The 17,258-nt window shown below is 36.9% G+C and overlaps 1 protein-coding gene across 3 annotated transcripts in view; it reads left to right on the top strand.

The window, feature by feature from the left end:
- The window catches only part of brsk2a (BR serine/threonine kinase 2a), a 216,790-nt gene that overhangs the window by 189,248 nt on the left and 10,284 nt on the right, over positions 1-17,258 (top strand). The window contains exons 10-16 of one of the 3 annotated variants that reach the window (XM_084396511.1): positions 921-1,085; positions 1,473-1,570; positions 3,457-3,607; positions 5,106-5,174; positions 10,244-10,304; positions 12,731-12,938; positions 13,427-13,475. In XM_084396511.1, coding sequence (XP_084252637.1) covers positions 921-1,085; positions 1,473-1,570; positions 3,457-3,607; positions 5,106-5,174; positions 10,244-10,304; positions 12,731-12,938; positions 13,427-13,475 — 801 coding nt within the window. Of the gene's footprint in view, positions 1-920; positions 1,086-1,472; positions 1,571-3,456; positions 3,608-5,105; positions 5,175-10,243; positions 10,305-12,154; positions 12,939-13,426; positions 13,476-17,258 lie in introns of all 3 variants that reach the window. The other 2 variants (XM_084396510.1, XM_084396512.1) reach the window with 2 other exon arrangements.

The raw sequence follows: 17,258 nt of genomic DNA, 5'->3' as shown, positions 1-17,258 counted from the left end.
GTCTCTCACAGTGGACATGCACCTACGATGACAATTTCAGACCCCTCCATGATTTCCAAGTGGGAGAACTTGCAAAATAGCAGGGTGTTCAAATACTTATTTTCCTCACTGTATATATATATATATATGTGTGTATATGTATGTATGTGTGTACAGTATGTATGTATGTGTGTGTGTGTGTGTGTATTTTTAGCTATTTATTTACAATTAATTTAATAAATGTATATATATATTCTGCCATGGAATGCCTACTTTTTACAACCTAATCAATTCCCAATAGATACAATTTGTTTAAAAGTAAATTTTTTTTTTATAATATATGAAAATATTTCAAGTTTTTTTTTCAAGTCTATAAATCAAGTTTTCCATGACAAAATAGCTTTAATTCGACCTTAGAATAACATTTAATTGGACATGAACAAAAATGAAGACAGAAGTGACGAAAGTAGGCTCTTACATTTGTAATAAGGTCACGCCAAATTTTGGCGATCCACGTCCATGTATTTTCTCCACTGGAAATTATTTGTAAAGGTTCATTTTTAATATTTCTTGGCTGAATGGTTGTCACCCACTACAACAGTTCTGTCCCGCTTTTTCATTCACATTCAATAAAAAGAAATTGTCCAAAAATGACAATTACCTTGAAAAAAATCGCCTTGAAAAAAAATTTAAATCGCCCATCCTGTTGTTCCAAACCCGCGTGACTTTCTTTCTTCTGTGGAACACAACAGGAGAAATCTAGCAGAATGTTCACGCAGTCCTTTTCCACACAGCACATGTGTATTGTTACTAGTGGCTGATGGTAGAAGGACATCTCAAACATACACAGAACTTGTGTTTGGTGTGTTTGTCTCTTTGAGCTGCTGATCGTCTCAGTGTGAGAGTGTTTGATATCACTGATGGGCTTGTGCTCTCCTCAGAGGAGGGAAGAACGAACCCGAGCCGGAGCAGCCGGTCCCGCGTAAGGTGGCGATCCGCTGTATCCCTTCAGCCGAAGACATCGACCCCGACGTCCTGGAGAGCATGCACTCGCTGGGGTGCTTCCGGGACAAGAACAAGCTGATGAAGGACCTGCTATCTGACGAGTGAGTGACATCTGGAGGAAAGAAAGACCCAATGTTCCTCAAATGGGGAAAAAAAGGGATCATATTATAGACACATAAGCTTTTATAATCTTGTTGTCCACAGAAAAATTGATAAAGATCTTGTTGTTTAGAATTAAAAAGGTCATATGTAAAATTAGAGGACCCAACCTTTATTATTCAACTAGGACTAATCTTTTTTATTATTTTCCTTATTTCTTTTACCTTTTCCTTATATTATTAGTTTTATCATCATATCTTATGGATGTATAAAGACAGTTTGTTCAATCTAGAAGGTAGAAAATGATAATATAGCCATTTCATTTCATTTTCTAATGTGCCTATTTTCATATTTGACACATGGCTATTTCCCGTCTCCTGTTTTATCAGCGAAAATCAGGAGAAGATGATCTATTTCCTTCTGTTGGATCGTAAGGAGAGATACCCCAGCCAAGAAGACCAGAACCTTCCTCCTCGCAATGATGTCGGTAAGAAATGAGCATTCAGATCTCAGATCAGACCAAAACAGAGCTAATAAATTCAGACAAGTACAATTAATGTTAAGATGGAATATATATATATATATATAGGGTTTGAAATTAACACCCGCCAAATGCGGGTAAAAATCAACTATGGCGGTTAACGCTGTCAAATCATTAGCTAATTTGGTGTGTTACTTATTATGTTTACTCACTTTGCTGGGGAAGTTTGTGTAAGCCAAATATGCGCAGATTTAGTGCAAATACCCGTGAGTCATAACTCATAATGATATATTAAATACAGCGTATTGTGCAGAATCTGCGCATATCTGGCTAACTTGAATAATGGCGCGCTTGTTCATTTGCATTGAAGCAATTGCGAAGATTAAAAAGCATTTAGTTAACAGAAAAGACATTGATATTTTCCAACATCCTATACATTTTTTTATGTTCTTTGTAAATTATTGATCTCTCCACCTAAAATACATTTTTGGTGAAAAGGATGAGGATGAAAGAAGAAGGGAGGAGATGGCCGGTGGACATGATTTTGTTTGAATAAGAAAATATTATATATATATATATGTAAGGGATAATGTAGAGCGAGGCGGTTGTTATAGCGAATACAACCCCGACAGGCTGATCAGGACCCCGGCGCGAAGCGGAGGTTATTACATGGCTACCTACCAAATAAATCAATAATTTGACACAAAATAATGATTTAAAAAGGAGTTTATTGATTTAAAAATGACTGTAGTGCTTCCGCAAAGGAAAATAGTCCGTTCCGTCTCTGCAGTTAGAATCCTGCGTGTCCATAGCAACGCTCTGCTTTGCATGGCAACGGTGTGTTATACTTAGCAGCGCTCTGTTATCAAGAAATAACAGACCGCATTCTACATTAGAATTCAAGCAAGCCATGTAATAAATATATATATATATATACACACATAAGCTTTGACATAGTTAATCTGGTTTATTTCTCCTTTTTTTTTTGGATAGTAGAAGTTCTGAATGGCCAGTAACTTAAAAATTTTGCAGCCAATTTAGTAGTATTTGACATTCTTCTTTCAGACGAAATACGATCGGAGTTAAATAAAAAAATGTCCTGGCTCTTCCAAGCTTGATAATTGGAGTGAATGAGTATATTTTTTTGGAAGTCCATCAAAGCGCATCCATCCATTATAAAAGTGCTCGAAACGGCTCTGGCGGGTTAGTAAAGGCCTTCTGAAGTGAAGCGATGTGTTTGTGGAAGTAAAATATCCATATTTAAAACTAAAATAACTAGCTTTTTTAACAGAAATGTGGGAGGAACTTGAGTTTGTTGCCCAGCGCTGTTTGAACCGCGAGAGGCGTCAAAGCTTACGTTACTCCTACATCCTACATCATACATCATCAAGTGTTTTTCTTTTGGTTTAAAGTCGACTTGTGTAGGCCGTCTGCCGGAAACTAGTTATTTAAGTGGATAAAGTTTTAAATATGGATATTTTTCTTCCACGAACGCATCGCTTCACTTCAGAAGGCCTTTATTAACCCGCTAGAGCCGTTTCGAGCACTTTTATAATGGATGGATGCGCTTTGATGGACTTCCAAAAAAATATACCCATTCACTCCCATTATCAAGCTTGGAAGAGCCAGGACTTTTTTTTTATATACAGTAACTCAGATTGTATTCGTCTGAAAGAAGAATGTCATATACATCTAGGATGGCTTCAGGGTGAGTAAATCATAGGCTAATTTTAATTTTTGTGTGAACTATCCCTTTAACAAATGCATTACTTGTAGCAGACGCTGGTGATGATTACACAATCACTGCGATCACTGAGAGCGGCTTTACAGACCACTTCTTTATTTGAAAAATGAACACTGCCGTGTGTGTGTGTGTGTGTGTGTGTATGCAGATCCACCACGGAAGCGCGTAGACTCACCCATGCTGAACAGACACGGGAAGAGGAGGCCGGAGAGGAAGTCGATGGAGGTGTTGAGCGTTACGGATGGAGGTTCTCCTGTACCGGCACGAAGAGCCATCGACATGACACAGCACGGACAGAGGTGCAGAACACACACATTATGCTTATATTATACTTTACATCCATCCTTCTCTATAGATGCTACTTTACGTGATGACTTCCATTGTACGGAAAACATTTATTTTTGTTCAAAAACTAAGGGATGAGTCGAAATTATGTTTTGTTAATCAACAGCATGTCGTGGAAAGTTACATTTACATTACATTTAACAACATAATGTAACATAAAACATGAATGTACATAAAAAAAACTAAGAAGAAACAGTTATTTCAGTGAAAAAACATCAATTGTGAGGCGTCACCCTGAGAATTCTGGGAAAGTCAATTGTAAGATGCTCTTTTTCATTTTCAGAAACTGTACATTTAACAGTCCCGTTAGATCTCACCGGGATAGTTCACCCTAAAATGAAAATTAAGACTCTGGTGTTGTTCTAATGCCGTATGCCCTTCTTTTGTTTCGGACCGCAACATGTTTAAAGGCAAGTTTGTTTATATAGCACATAAAAAATCCACATTCAATTCAAAATGCTATAAAAAGGGTTTTAAAAAAGAATCATAAAAAAATTACAACAAGTGCATAAGCAATAAGAATGACACTAAAAGCAAAGAACAAGACATTGATTAGAAATTGATTTCAAATGTATTAAAAGAGTAATAAAAAGAACAAAAACAGGATGCATAGATAAGATGGATGTAGCACAGTGCTCATTCAGTTAATGCACAGCACAGCTAAACAGATTAAATATGATGGCAGTGAGAGAGACCAGCATAAGGCATACCGCATCAGAACAACACCAGGGTGAGGAAATTATGACTAAGTTTTAATTTTAGGGTGAACTAACCCTTTAACCAGCCAAGAGTTTTTTTCACAATCTTTTCACAATCTTTTGCTGTTAGAATGAAGTTTTTTTTTTTGTTTTTTTTTTACAGTGTCAGTAGAGCTTTAAGTGAACCAGAACATTCATTTAAATACATATTTTCAAAAAAAAAATATATATATAAAAAGCCTGTACTTTAACTAGAGTCTGTGAGAAAGACTACAGCTTTATTTCTACCTATACTACATTTTACCCTTCAGGGTTTCTTGTGTCTTACTCAATACTTAAAACAAAATATCAAAATAGAGAGAAATCTATTTTGTGGTTTTGTTTGCGCATTTGATGACGCAGGCCGAGTGCAGGCCGTGTTTTCCAGTGAGATTCTGCCACTGTGAGGCAAATACTGTCAGAGGTTTGAGAAATTATTCCTGTCATTCACCTTCATCCTGGATTTCACTCCTTTTTTTGCTCGACTCTACCTTTATAAACTCCATTTTTCCTGTGACGCTTCAAATTTTAGGCTTGGAAATCATTCCATAAAGCTATCTGAAATTAAACCGAATGAGAAAAACAGCTTTCGTAACCAACACCATTGATAAAAAGCGAATACCTTCCCTGTCTTTTATTCTTTATAGCCGATTAGTTCAGTTCTTTGTTGTTTTGTTCAGAGACTCACTGTTGCTCACTTTGTCTCCCGCTGCAGTAAGAACGTGTTCAGTAAAAGCTTGGACATCTCGGATGCCAAACGCAAACCACAGAGCAAAGAGGAAAGGTACTAGCTGACCCTCTGACCTTCAGATAGTTCACAGAGCTTTAGTCATCAAAGATGCAGAGATGTTTTTCATGCTTTCCATCAAGACCCTTTTACTGACCTGCGCTGCATTAGAGCTTCCTGGCTTCTGTCTTCAGTGATGATATGCTCAAAGAATGTAGGCTTGTAGGCACACTGTAGGCTTGGTTAGTGTTGTGATCTGCGAGTTTGGAGTAAAAAAAAAAAACTTCTGAATGACAATTAGCATACTTCAAACTAAATATATAAAAAAGAGTGTAATGTGTTGTGATGGGACAGTGTATATACAGTACTGTGCAACAGAAAAAACTGAGACAAACTAAATCCAGAAGAACTGCGGGAACGTCTCCAAGATGCTTGAAGAAACCTTCCTGCAAAGCTACAGTACTGTGAAAAGTATTGGCACTTGTGTTCAAATGCTGTAAAGTGAGAATGCTTTCAAAAATAAAATCACAAATTGAATTTATTTATGATTTAACTTCTATTAACTAATTCAAATCAATATATGGTGTAACGACCCTTTGCGTTTAAAAAGGCTTTTGTCCAGGTACACTTTGCGCATAGTTTTTCAGGTAGCTTTGCAGGAAGGTTTCTTCAAGCATCTTAGAGACGTTCCCGCAGTTCTTCTGGATTTAGTCTGTCTCAGTTTTTTCTGTTTCTTCATGTAATCACAGACGGACTCGATGATGGTGAGATCAGATCATCCTGGCTGTTGTCAGACTCCTTGTGCATACACAAATTTTACTGGATTATTACAATTAATGGCAAAAAGAATGTTTGGAAATGTAAACTGATATTTCCTACTGACACACTACAGCAAAAGATATAAATAACTGACTTAAAACCATTTTTGTGTGTGTGTGTGTGTGTGTGTGTGTGTGTGTGTGTGTGTGTTTGGGGGGGGGGGGGGGGTATTAACATGCCTAAGACTTTTGCACAGTACTGTATATAATGAAGTGAGGCAATTCTTCTGTATTGGGACAAACTGTGTTGCTATAAGAGTACTTTCGCAAAAAGAGTGAATCTCACGAAACGTAAGGATCAAGAATGTTTCACTTTAAGTATAAACAACTGAAAAAAAACTTCATATGTAGTGAAACAAAAACATTCTGAGCTTTAATATATCATACAGTGTTGCAAGTTTATTTTAAGGATTTTTAGATATTTTAACTGTAAAACAATACAAAATCAGATAATTGTTTTGCAGTGCACCTCTACACTATTATCAGATCTTATACTATATGAAACAGGTTTTATGATCTTACACAGTGTTATTTTAGCGTTGTTTATATACTATTTTAGTATTTATTAATATTTTGAAATAGCTCTCATTTTCATTTTACAAATTTTTGTGCTTTTGTCAATATTATTGTTTTTTTTCTTCTATTTTTTCTATTTCTATTTAGCTTTCATTTATTTTTAGTTGTTGTATTAATTTGAGTTAATTCAAATTTTGTTTTAATTTATTTAATTTAAGTTTTTCATCTACTATTTATATTTTATTTGAATTCAGCTTTATTTTTGTTTCTAAACGCACAGACACACACACACAGACACACACACACAGACACACACACACAGACACAGACACACACACACACACACACACACAGACACACACACACACACACACAGACAGACACACACACACACACACAGACACACACACACACACACACACACACACACAGACACACAGACACACACACACACACACACACACACACACAGACAGACAGACACACACACACAGACACACACACACAGACAGACACACACACACACACACACAGACACACACACACACACACACACACACACACACACACACACACACACACTTTGGAAACTGAAATAAAGCTGAATTCAAGTAACATTTTTTTTTTTTTTTAATTTGTAGCACATTATACAATGTTAAAGGCTAGCACCTGCTTAGCATTTCCCTTATAAATTAACTTAAACCATTTAAATTGTAAATGGGGCAGAATAAATTTTTATTTATGACATACATTATGCAGATTGAGACTCTGTCAAGGTCCTTCCAGGAATTCTCACAGACTTCTCACAATTTCACAGAATGTATATCATGAAATGAAGTAGCTTACAGTATATATGATATGTATATACTGTATATATATATATATATATATATATATATATACATATATAAACGTTCGGTATATCCAATGTCGTGCCATTTATCTTGAACCATCATCCTGCAGCCCAACCAAAAATGAACTCCACCTCTATTTATTTTCGCCTCCGCTATCTTTTTCTTCACTACCATTATTCCACGTAAACTTTGAACCCTCACCTTCCACTGTATAATAACAAAGTAGGTCTCGTTCCTCCAATTCATTTCAAAACTCAATTTCATTAAACTCTTTTCATTCCCACTCAAATGGCCTGAGGTTTCTGATGGCGGGATTGAAATGGGGAATTGACAGGAGATGACCCGAGACTGACACATACGCCACCTGAGGATTTCACAGTGATTGTGTTTCAGCCGCACACCTAAAGAAAGAAGAGACTAGCTCTGTTCTGCTGCTCACTGCATATACACTGAATACTCCTTATTTAAAAAAATGGGAAATAGTACAAACTGTGCAACGATAACATTTCAAACAGGGCTATGCTGGATTTTTTGGTCAAATTACATTTGTCCCGTGACCTCATTGCACCCCTTTAATTCCAGTGGCATCTGGTTGTAGAATTTTATCGTAAAATGAAAACTGTTATTTTGCAGTGGAAGTCGAGATAAAAATGGTGAATTCTGATTCATTCGTCAAGCTTGAGATGTTCAGGGGAAGGTGTTTTAAAATGACCAAAAAAAAAAAAAAACTCTCTGCATCTTTACTTCTATTTGGATTAGACAGTTTAGGGTGTGTTCACACTTGGCTGGTTTGCTTCGATGATTAAAATGACCTACAGTGCGATTGTTCTGTGGTTCATTTGAATAAGTGTGCGCACCAAATAAGCGGACTGAGAACCCTGTAAAGGAACTCGAACTATTCAACTGAAATATGGACCAAAGACATCTAAACAAATTAAAAACAGGACGTGATGTCACGAGATGCGACTCTAAAAAAGCCAGAATGTTCAAGCAAACCTGGTTCTTCTCGTCATAGTCTCGATGTTGCCCATTAAAGTTCGATACAAGCGTCGGAAACGCTGTCTCCTTGCAACAGATCATTGTTTGTGTGTGTGACGGAGGTCTTAAAAATGACAGTGAACCAGGACTAAATGTGTCATTTTCTTTTTTGCTCTGGACCAAAAGAAACAAACTACAAGTGTGAACACAGTAAATCAAGCATATATTTAGATCCAGTTTTTAGCTATGAGTTTAGATGGCGTTACATTATATTAGTTATAGACAACTCATCTTTAGTGTAGATCTTGGGAGTCTTTTTGACATTTAATTTTAATTTTTTTTACTTTCTCTATCATATGGAAGCTTTATTCTGCCATGGAATAAAAAATAAAAAAGGTAATTGTGATATTTTATCTTACAATTCTGACGTTTTTCCTTGCAATTGCGAGTTTATATCTCGCAATTCTGAGTTTATCACTCACAATTGCAAGTTTATACCTCACATTTCTCTTTTCTGAGAAGAGAAGTCAGAATTGCGAGAAAAAAGTCAGAATTGCGAAATATAAACTTGCAAGTGCGAGAAAAAAAGTCAGCGTTTATATCCCGCAATTTTTACTTTATAATTCGCTTTAAATATAATTTCTTTTTTTTTATGGCGAAACAAGCTTCCATAGAATCATAATTTACTACCTCCTAAAAAACAGAGCATTTTAAACTAGAAGTGATCTCAGAAACAGACTTTCTGTTGCATCATTTGTGTTTTTGTGCTGTTTATTGAGTTTAAAAGGCATGAGATCAGTGTGTGTCAAAGAAAGAAGAGACTTTGAAATGTTATTTTTAAAATCTGGATCCGTGTGATGAAGCATACGGGGAGGAGTGAGTTTTTTGTTTTTTAAATGGAAAGTTCATGAGAAAGAGATGTGGTTGATTTTGCAGTTAAAAATCATGTCATGTTAACAGTAGTCAGTTAATATCCTAATCTATTTGAGCAAATTGGATTAATATAAACAAACTGCTTCCAAAAATGATTGACTGATTCATTTAAATAATCATTTAGTTGTGTTCCTGGAGCTCATTTTATGTCTTTTAGTGATGATTTATCTGTAAACAAAGATTTTAATGCTCTGACTGCCAGGCGATTAGTCACCACATAATGCCATTCACATCTAAATATAGGTTTCGCATTTTATTCGTTTCATGCGCTGTTCTGCGTATATCAATACGTCACATGCTGGATGTCTCCACTCACCCCTTTATAACTCTAGATTAAAATAACTATGTTTAGCATCAGCAGGATTCATAGCCATCACTTCCTCTAAACACCCACACATGAGAGTGATGCCTCTCAGAGGGTCTCAGCCTAGACTAGTGTTTTAAATATAAACACATATTTGATCATTTGTCCAAAAGGGATAGTTCACCCAAAAATAAAATATCGTTTTTGGTGATCTTTTTCTTTAAAGGGGTCATGACATGCATTTTTAATTATTATTATTATATATGTTCCTTGGGGTTCACTTGTAATGCTAATAAAGAAAAACTATTATTTTCATAGATAATATTAAAATAACCCTCTGTCTAGAATGATCCGTTTTTAAAGAGCGGCTCCTTTAAAGGATTAGTTCACTTCAGAATGAAAATTTCCTGATAATTTACTCACTCCCACATCATCCAAGATGTTCATGTCTTACTTTCTTCAGTGGAAAAGAAATTAAGGTTTTTGAGGAAAACATTCCAGGATTTTTCTCCATATCGACTTCAATGGGGTCCAACGGTTTGAAGGTCCAAATTGCAGTTTTAAAAAAAGTTATAGTAAACTGTTAGACTTATAAAGCTTAAAACGCTTGATATCTGGGAATGAGGTAAATGTTCCCCCTTTATAATAGAGTGTGTACATCAGCACTGTTCTCACTTCCTGTCCCTTCTCACCATGTGTGTTTTCTGGTGTGTGTCCACACAGGTCCCGGTCCATCAGCGGGGCGTCCTCTGGTCTCTCCACCAGTCCTCTCAGCAGCCCAAGGGTGAGTAAGCTCCGCCCCCAGCACACCTGCTCCTGTCTGTCCACCAATCAGCACGCAGCTGCTCAGTCACCTTCATGGCAACCATCACACACTCCGTTACACTGCACATACAACACCACTGTGAGTGGTGGCGTTGTATTGATTTCTATAAAAAGCGAATTTGGATTATTTTCTTAGCTGTGACATTTTAAATTTGGACTATACATATATGGCAGATGATAGTAATAAGCAAAGTGCTCTTGACACAAAATCTTTAAGATGTTAGTAGGTGAGTGTTTTGGTGACAATTTAGTTTTTTTTTAAGCCCTTATCCAACTGGAAAGCTCTAGAAAATGACCTGGTCGTAAAGTGTAGGATGCCTGGAAATAGCATTCTGGCCTCTAACAAGCAAAGTAAACAAGAAAGGGAAGAACGCAAGAGTGAGTCATAGAAGAAAGCAGTTTTTGTTTCATGGAGATATATTCTTTCATCCTATCTGCTGGAAATCCAGCTCAGGGAAGGCTGTAGAAAATCCCGCTCCTCTGATTAGCACAGAAGCTCTTGGCTAAACTTTTCCAGTTGACTTGTTTAAGACAGCTCACAGATTACAGAGGCCTTGCCCTAAAGCTCAGCAACGTATAGAACAGTTTCCAAGTGGAAATTGATTTAGAAGTTCACTCTAAACCTGTATGTCACATGAAAAGTGAGGATTTTAAAACATTATTTTCATGTTTGACATAAATTAGGTTAATGTAATGCTTGTGAATTAGTTTGCTTTGATTACTTTGCTGGATTCCAACTGTGAAGAGACAAAAGTGCTTGAAATATTTCTGCAACTTTTGTGTTTTGAGATTTGAGACATTCATATTCAGATGCTCAGGTGCTTTAAAGGTTCATGAATGATTCAGCATGTGGACGCAGTCCGGCCTTGTATTTTCTTTGACGTTAGTCTTTGAGTTCAAAAACATATTGGTCAATGACATGACTCATCATTTGCCCTATATATTAATTTATTTAAAAATACATTGAAATGTAATTCATAAATACAGTGACTTAAATACACCACTACTATGATGAATCTCAATGATTTTTTGGACAAAGTCAAAAATGGCAGGGTGATACAACCGTCCTGATATAATAATGAAAGAGACATTTTTTATGTAATATATTATCTTATATTTTAAGATTACCATATAATCTAATAATATTTTAACAAAACTGCTTCAGTGCTTATTAGAAGTGAAAAAACATTTGTCCACCAAATCAAAGTCATGTGGCGCAACCAACATGCTGAAACCTACAACAGGAAATTATATCATAGAAAGGTCACAAGGTTGCACATGTGTATGGATATATGTTATTAATTCTTGCTTAATGGCTACACCACATGCAATTTTTGGGGTAATTAAATTTGAAACCATATGAATCTAACATAATGAGTACATTTCTATAAGAACTTGGCACATGTTTTAAACTGGATTTTTTTTATCATGGATGTTTTTATATATTGTTCACCCAGATACTGCAAATTACGTTGTCCACACCTCTCATACATGATTTCATGTTTGATGTCCAAGTTGCTCATTTCACGGAAGAAATTTTGCTGTTTAATCCCTTTTTATTTTCCCATTGGCATCTTTCTTTTGTGTGCCTGAAAAGACTCTTGATTTGCTCTTCACAATGGTCTTGTTGCATCTTTGGCTCACCGGTCTTGGCTAACTGCATGATTCTTTTGTTTCTTCTGCATCACCACGAATCCTTTTTCTCCCTAAATGATTCCTTCCCTTTCTGTGTGTTTTACCCTTGCTGCTTTGTGACTCGTGCCTTAATATCTCGATGTGTTCTGCTCTGGTTCTCGACTTCCCCTAAAGCCCGTCCGAAAGTTCTGTGTCCCGCCTAAGTCCACTGAGCTGCTCTTGTCCCCCAGTTCTAGTATCACCGACTCCCTAAAACCAAACTTCGATCAAAGCGGGGCAAAACCCCCAACTTCTAACTCTCTAAAACCAAACTCAGAACAAAGCGGGGCAAAACCCCCAACGTCTAACTCTCTAAAACCAAACTCAGAACAAAGCGGGGCAAACCCCCCAACGTCTAACTCCCTAACACCAAACTCTATATCTGAGTTTCTCTTGCCCTACCCAAAGACCCAAACTCTTCCAGCCAAACCCAAAGACAAACCCTTACAGTCCGCCCGATCAAACCCTTTACCTGAAACCGAGCCTGAACCTATTTTGACAGCCAAGTCAGAACCTTCGACTCCGTGTCAGCCTCAAGCTCCCTGTTTTCCGGGCGCCCCACTGGTGCGACGGGTGACCCCCGCCTCCATCACTCCCCCTACGCTCTCAGTCCCTTTTAGGCCTGTTGTCCCTCTTTCCCCCATCCGTCTACACCACTTCCACCCTGTGCCCGGCTCTGACCACACCACCAAATCTATCCCTACCATACAGGTGACCCCCCACCCCTCTCCAAGGGGCAGCCCTATCCCTACCCCCAAAGGAACGCCCGTGCACACGCCTAAGGACAGCCCAGCGGGAACGCCGACCCCTACGCCACCCCCCAGCCCCTCCATCGGGGGAATGCCCTGGAAGACTCGCCTCAACTCCATCAGGAACAGCTTCCTGGGCTCGCCACGCTTTCACCGCAGGAAACTGCAAGGTATAGTGAGAAACTGGGGGATATAGTCAACAATCTACAATTCATCCATCCATCTATCCATTCTCCAAACCACTTGTCCTATGTAGGGTCACGGGTCATTATAGACCTAAAATAAAGCTCTTACCTCCTCCAGATTGATTTGTTTAATGCTTGTTGTGGCTAAATTGTCTCATTTACATATACTGACTGTAAAACTAATAATAAGCCTGCTTCCATGGTAACCACCTCACTTTGTTTCAGTAGCATCAGTTTGCATTTCTAAATACCTTTTACTGCATATGACCTATTAATGATCCAGTTTTATTGTTGGCATAAATTTTAAGCCCAAGCTGAATGAGCAACCTGTGATAAATACTCCTTTGCATGCAACTCAAAAGGCTCTAATTATGTATGTCTTACATAGTGAGATGTTGAATTAGTTAAATAACTATTTGAAAGTCATACGACCTTGATGAATGACAAAAACATCTTTGCTTTATTCTGAATAGTTCCCACTCAAGAGGAAATGTCCAGCCTCACGCCAGAGTCTTCCCCAGAGTAAGTACACATCTTTTTATATCATCATGAAATTTCCTTTGACTTTTTATCAAGCTATTGAATAAAAAGCTATTAATTGAATTGTTATATATATATATATATATATATATATATATATATATATATATATATATGGCCAAAAAAAAAAAAGTCACTGTTTGAATTTAAATTGGCAAATGCTTAAAAGTCTATGATTGGATCATTATTGCAGTGATTATTGTGTTTCTAGCATGTTATATGTTTGCCATCAGTTCTTCTAACCCTAAATCCTGGAGTGTGTAGCTTTTCATTTCTTAAACAACCGTGTAGGAAGACACATCATGGCCATATTCCAGGATGACAATGTCAAGATTCATCAGGATCAATTTGTGAAAGAATGGTTGGGAAGAGCATGAAGAATAATTTTCACACATGAATCGGCTCTTCTGAGTCCAGACCTTAAATTCATTGAAAGTCTTTGGGATGTGCTGGAGGAGACTTTACAGAGTGCTGGACTCTTGGATTGTCAATACAAGATCTTAACCAAATATTTATGCATTTTTTGATGGAAATAACATCACAACATTTATTTCCATCAAGAGGTGCATCAATTTTTCATCAAGATCTTGTAACTAATGTTAACAAATACAACTTTTGAGTTGTATAATGTATAGTAAATGTTGATAATAACATTTACTAAGATTAGTAAATGCTGTAGAAGGATCGTTCATTCTTTGTTCATGTTAACAACATTTGTTGACTAATGTTAACTAATGAAACCTTATTGTAAAGTGTTATCTATCTATCTATCTATCTATCTATCTATCTATCTATCTATACATATACATAATTGAAGAGTTCAGATGCAAAAGCCTCTAAGTGCCATCTGAAATTTTCGTCTTTTTCAGAGGTTTCTTGCCGGCTGTATTTTGAGGTGTTTCCAGCACAAAACTGACTTAATGGTAAGTTCAGTAATTTCACGAAAACTACCTATTAATTGTCATTTAAGTGAAATTACTGAACTTAAATATACGAGCTTGATAAAAATGATCATTCTAGAAGAAAATTTCAGATGGCACTTAGAGGCTTTTGCATCTGAACTCTTCTTATATATATACAGTGCTATGCATAAGTTTAGACACCCATGCTAAAGTTGACTAAAAAGAGGAATACAAAATCATCTTTTGGAAATTGAACTTAATGCCTTAATTAAAAAAATTAGGAAAAATCCAACCTTTAAGGACACCAATTTTCTTTGTGAATGAATAATGTATCGTAAATAAATAAATGTTCTTCATTAAAATACAGGGTGCATAAGTCTGGAGACCCCTGTGTTAAATTCCCATAGAGGCAGGCAGATTTATATTTTTAAAGGCCAGTTACTTCATGGATCCAGGATACTATGCATCCTGATAAAGTTCCCTTGGCCTTTGGAATTAAAATAGCCCCACATCATCACATAGCATTCACCATACCTAGAGATTGGCATGGTTTTATTTCAGTTAACCTAATAGTTGATTTGCATTGAGAGATGATCTTATGGAAAGTACTCCATGCCAATCTCTAGGTATGGTGAAGGCTATGTGATGATGTGTGGCTATTTTAATTCCAAAGGCCAAGGGAACTTTATCAGGATGCATAGTATCCTGGATCCATGAAGTAACTGGCCTTTAAAAATAAAAATCTGCCTGCCTCTATGGGAATTTAACATAGGGGTGTCCAGACTTATGCACCCTGTATTTTAAGGAAGAACATTTATTTATTTACGATACATTATTAATTCACAAAGAAAATTGGTGTCTTTAAAGGTTGGATTTTTCCTAAGGCATTAAGTTCAATTTCCAAAAGATGATTTTTTATTCCTCTTTTTAGTCAACTTTAGCATGGGTGTCTAAACTTATGCATAGCACTGTATATGGACATTTGGTTTCCATGAACATGCAATAGTGCTTTTCCAGCTTACCATTAAGTCAGTTTTGTGCTGGAAACACCTCAAAATACAGCCGGCAAGAAACCTCTGAAAAAGACGAATTGTAGACCTTGAACAATACTCACCCAACAACAGTGTTGATGTAAAACCCCCTTAGCACTTCAGAAATCATTGTGAGTTATGTTTGCCTCTGTTAAACCATTTAGTGTTTTTTCCTCTCTAATGGAAGCTCAGTCATATCTTTCTCCCACCGAGGGTCTCAGCACACGGCAGACAGCAGTCACAAACTCTCTCCCCCACGGAGTGATGCCTCATCCTCTTTTGTTTTCTATTTTGTCTTCCATAACTTATCCGCCTCTCTCTCGCTCTCCGCGCCAGCTGGATAAGCCGCAGCACTCTCTGCTTTCTTTTGTCATCCTCTGCCATAAATCAGTTTCTGGAAGCTAAGTTGTGAGCGACTGTGCTTTGTTGATACACAACACTGGCGGACTGAAGCCTTTTAGAGCTAGAATAATGTTTAGACAGACAGTTATTCCTTTATATGCTAAAACAAGACCAAATTACAGCTGCTAGTTTAAACACCAGGAGTTTTGGTTGATTTTCCATCAACATAGATGATTTCATTCTTGGAGAACTACTGCAGCAAAATTGCAACAGTTGTTTACAATACTTTCTCTAAATATGGGTTATAAATACATAATAACGGCAGCTTATACTCTGAAATGTATCATAGAAATATGCAGAAATATTTTTTGGATTTATGTATTTAAATATCCTAGTCAGCATGGCCACCGACACAAAATATCAATAAACATTTCTTAATATTATCAATGTTTAAAACAAATTCAAGAATATTTTTGTGTAAACTGATATTCCAGATTTTTTTCAGAAATCTTCGATGAACAGAGAGGTTAAAAGAACAGCATTTATAAAAAATAAAAATGAAAAGAAGCTTTTGTAACATAATAAATGTTTTTACTGTCACTTTTAATCAATGTAATGCCTCCAATGTATAATATAATAAAATTTATTCAAATGTATAAATATACATTTGTACAGATTTACAATTAAGTATATTTTTGTTCACATTTACATTTGTTGTGATAGAAACATAGCAACGTTCCAAAGATATTTAAACCTGTGCAAAATCTTTTATGAATTGCAACAGTTAATGGGTGTTAATGGTTAACAATACATATTCCATTCATTAAATCAAAGATAAATACTCCAAGCTATTTTTATTGTAGCCAAATGAAACTCAAAGGGCTGCTCTGAGAAGAACACACTATTTTAACGATCTGAAATGCAAGTATCAAGCGCGAAACGCAAGTAACTTTGTGGGCGGATCTTGGGCGCTGTTGCTATTATACCGGCGGGATAAATGACTCTTGCGCCCGACGCAAATCTAAAATGGGCTGGTCTGAAGTAGCTACATTACTCATAGGTGTGGTTTGGGCGTAACGTGAATAAACCAATCAGAGCGTCATCTCACATATCCTTTAAAAGCAGACGCGCTTGTTCCATGGCGGATTGCTATTATAACGGCGGATTTGCCTGGTGCGTGCCAGGAACGGTTCACAGCCGAGGAGACCGACGTTCTCGTCAGGGCCGTAAAAGACAGAGAAGTGACATTGTATGGGGATTGTAGAAACCCACCCAAATTAGCTTGGGCGTATGATAATTTGGGTAAATGTGTGACTTGACTTGACTTGACTTGACTTGAGAGAAGCAAAGTATATGTGCGTTGTGCACACGTTACATTATGGCCAAGCATGCGCCCTTAAAATAGCATCTGAATAACACGCCACGACTAGGTTTTTCCTGGTCAGTGGCGGAATTGGTTTCTGAAACTGCAAAATAGCACCAGGGAACGT

The sequence above is a fragment of the Rutilus rutilus genome, assembly GCF_951802725.1.
Source record: "Rutilus rutilus genome assembly, chromosome: 23".
In the NCBI taxonomy this organism is placed as follows: Eukaryota; Metazoa; Chordata; class Actinopteri; order Cypriniformes; family Leuciscidae; genus Rutilus; species Rutilus rutilus.
The sequence above is the reverse complement of the archived record's forward strand: the minus strand, read 5'-3'. Positions and strand labels throughout refer to the sequence as shown.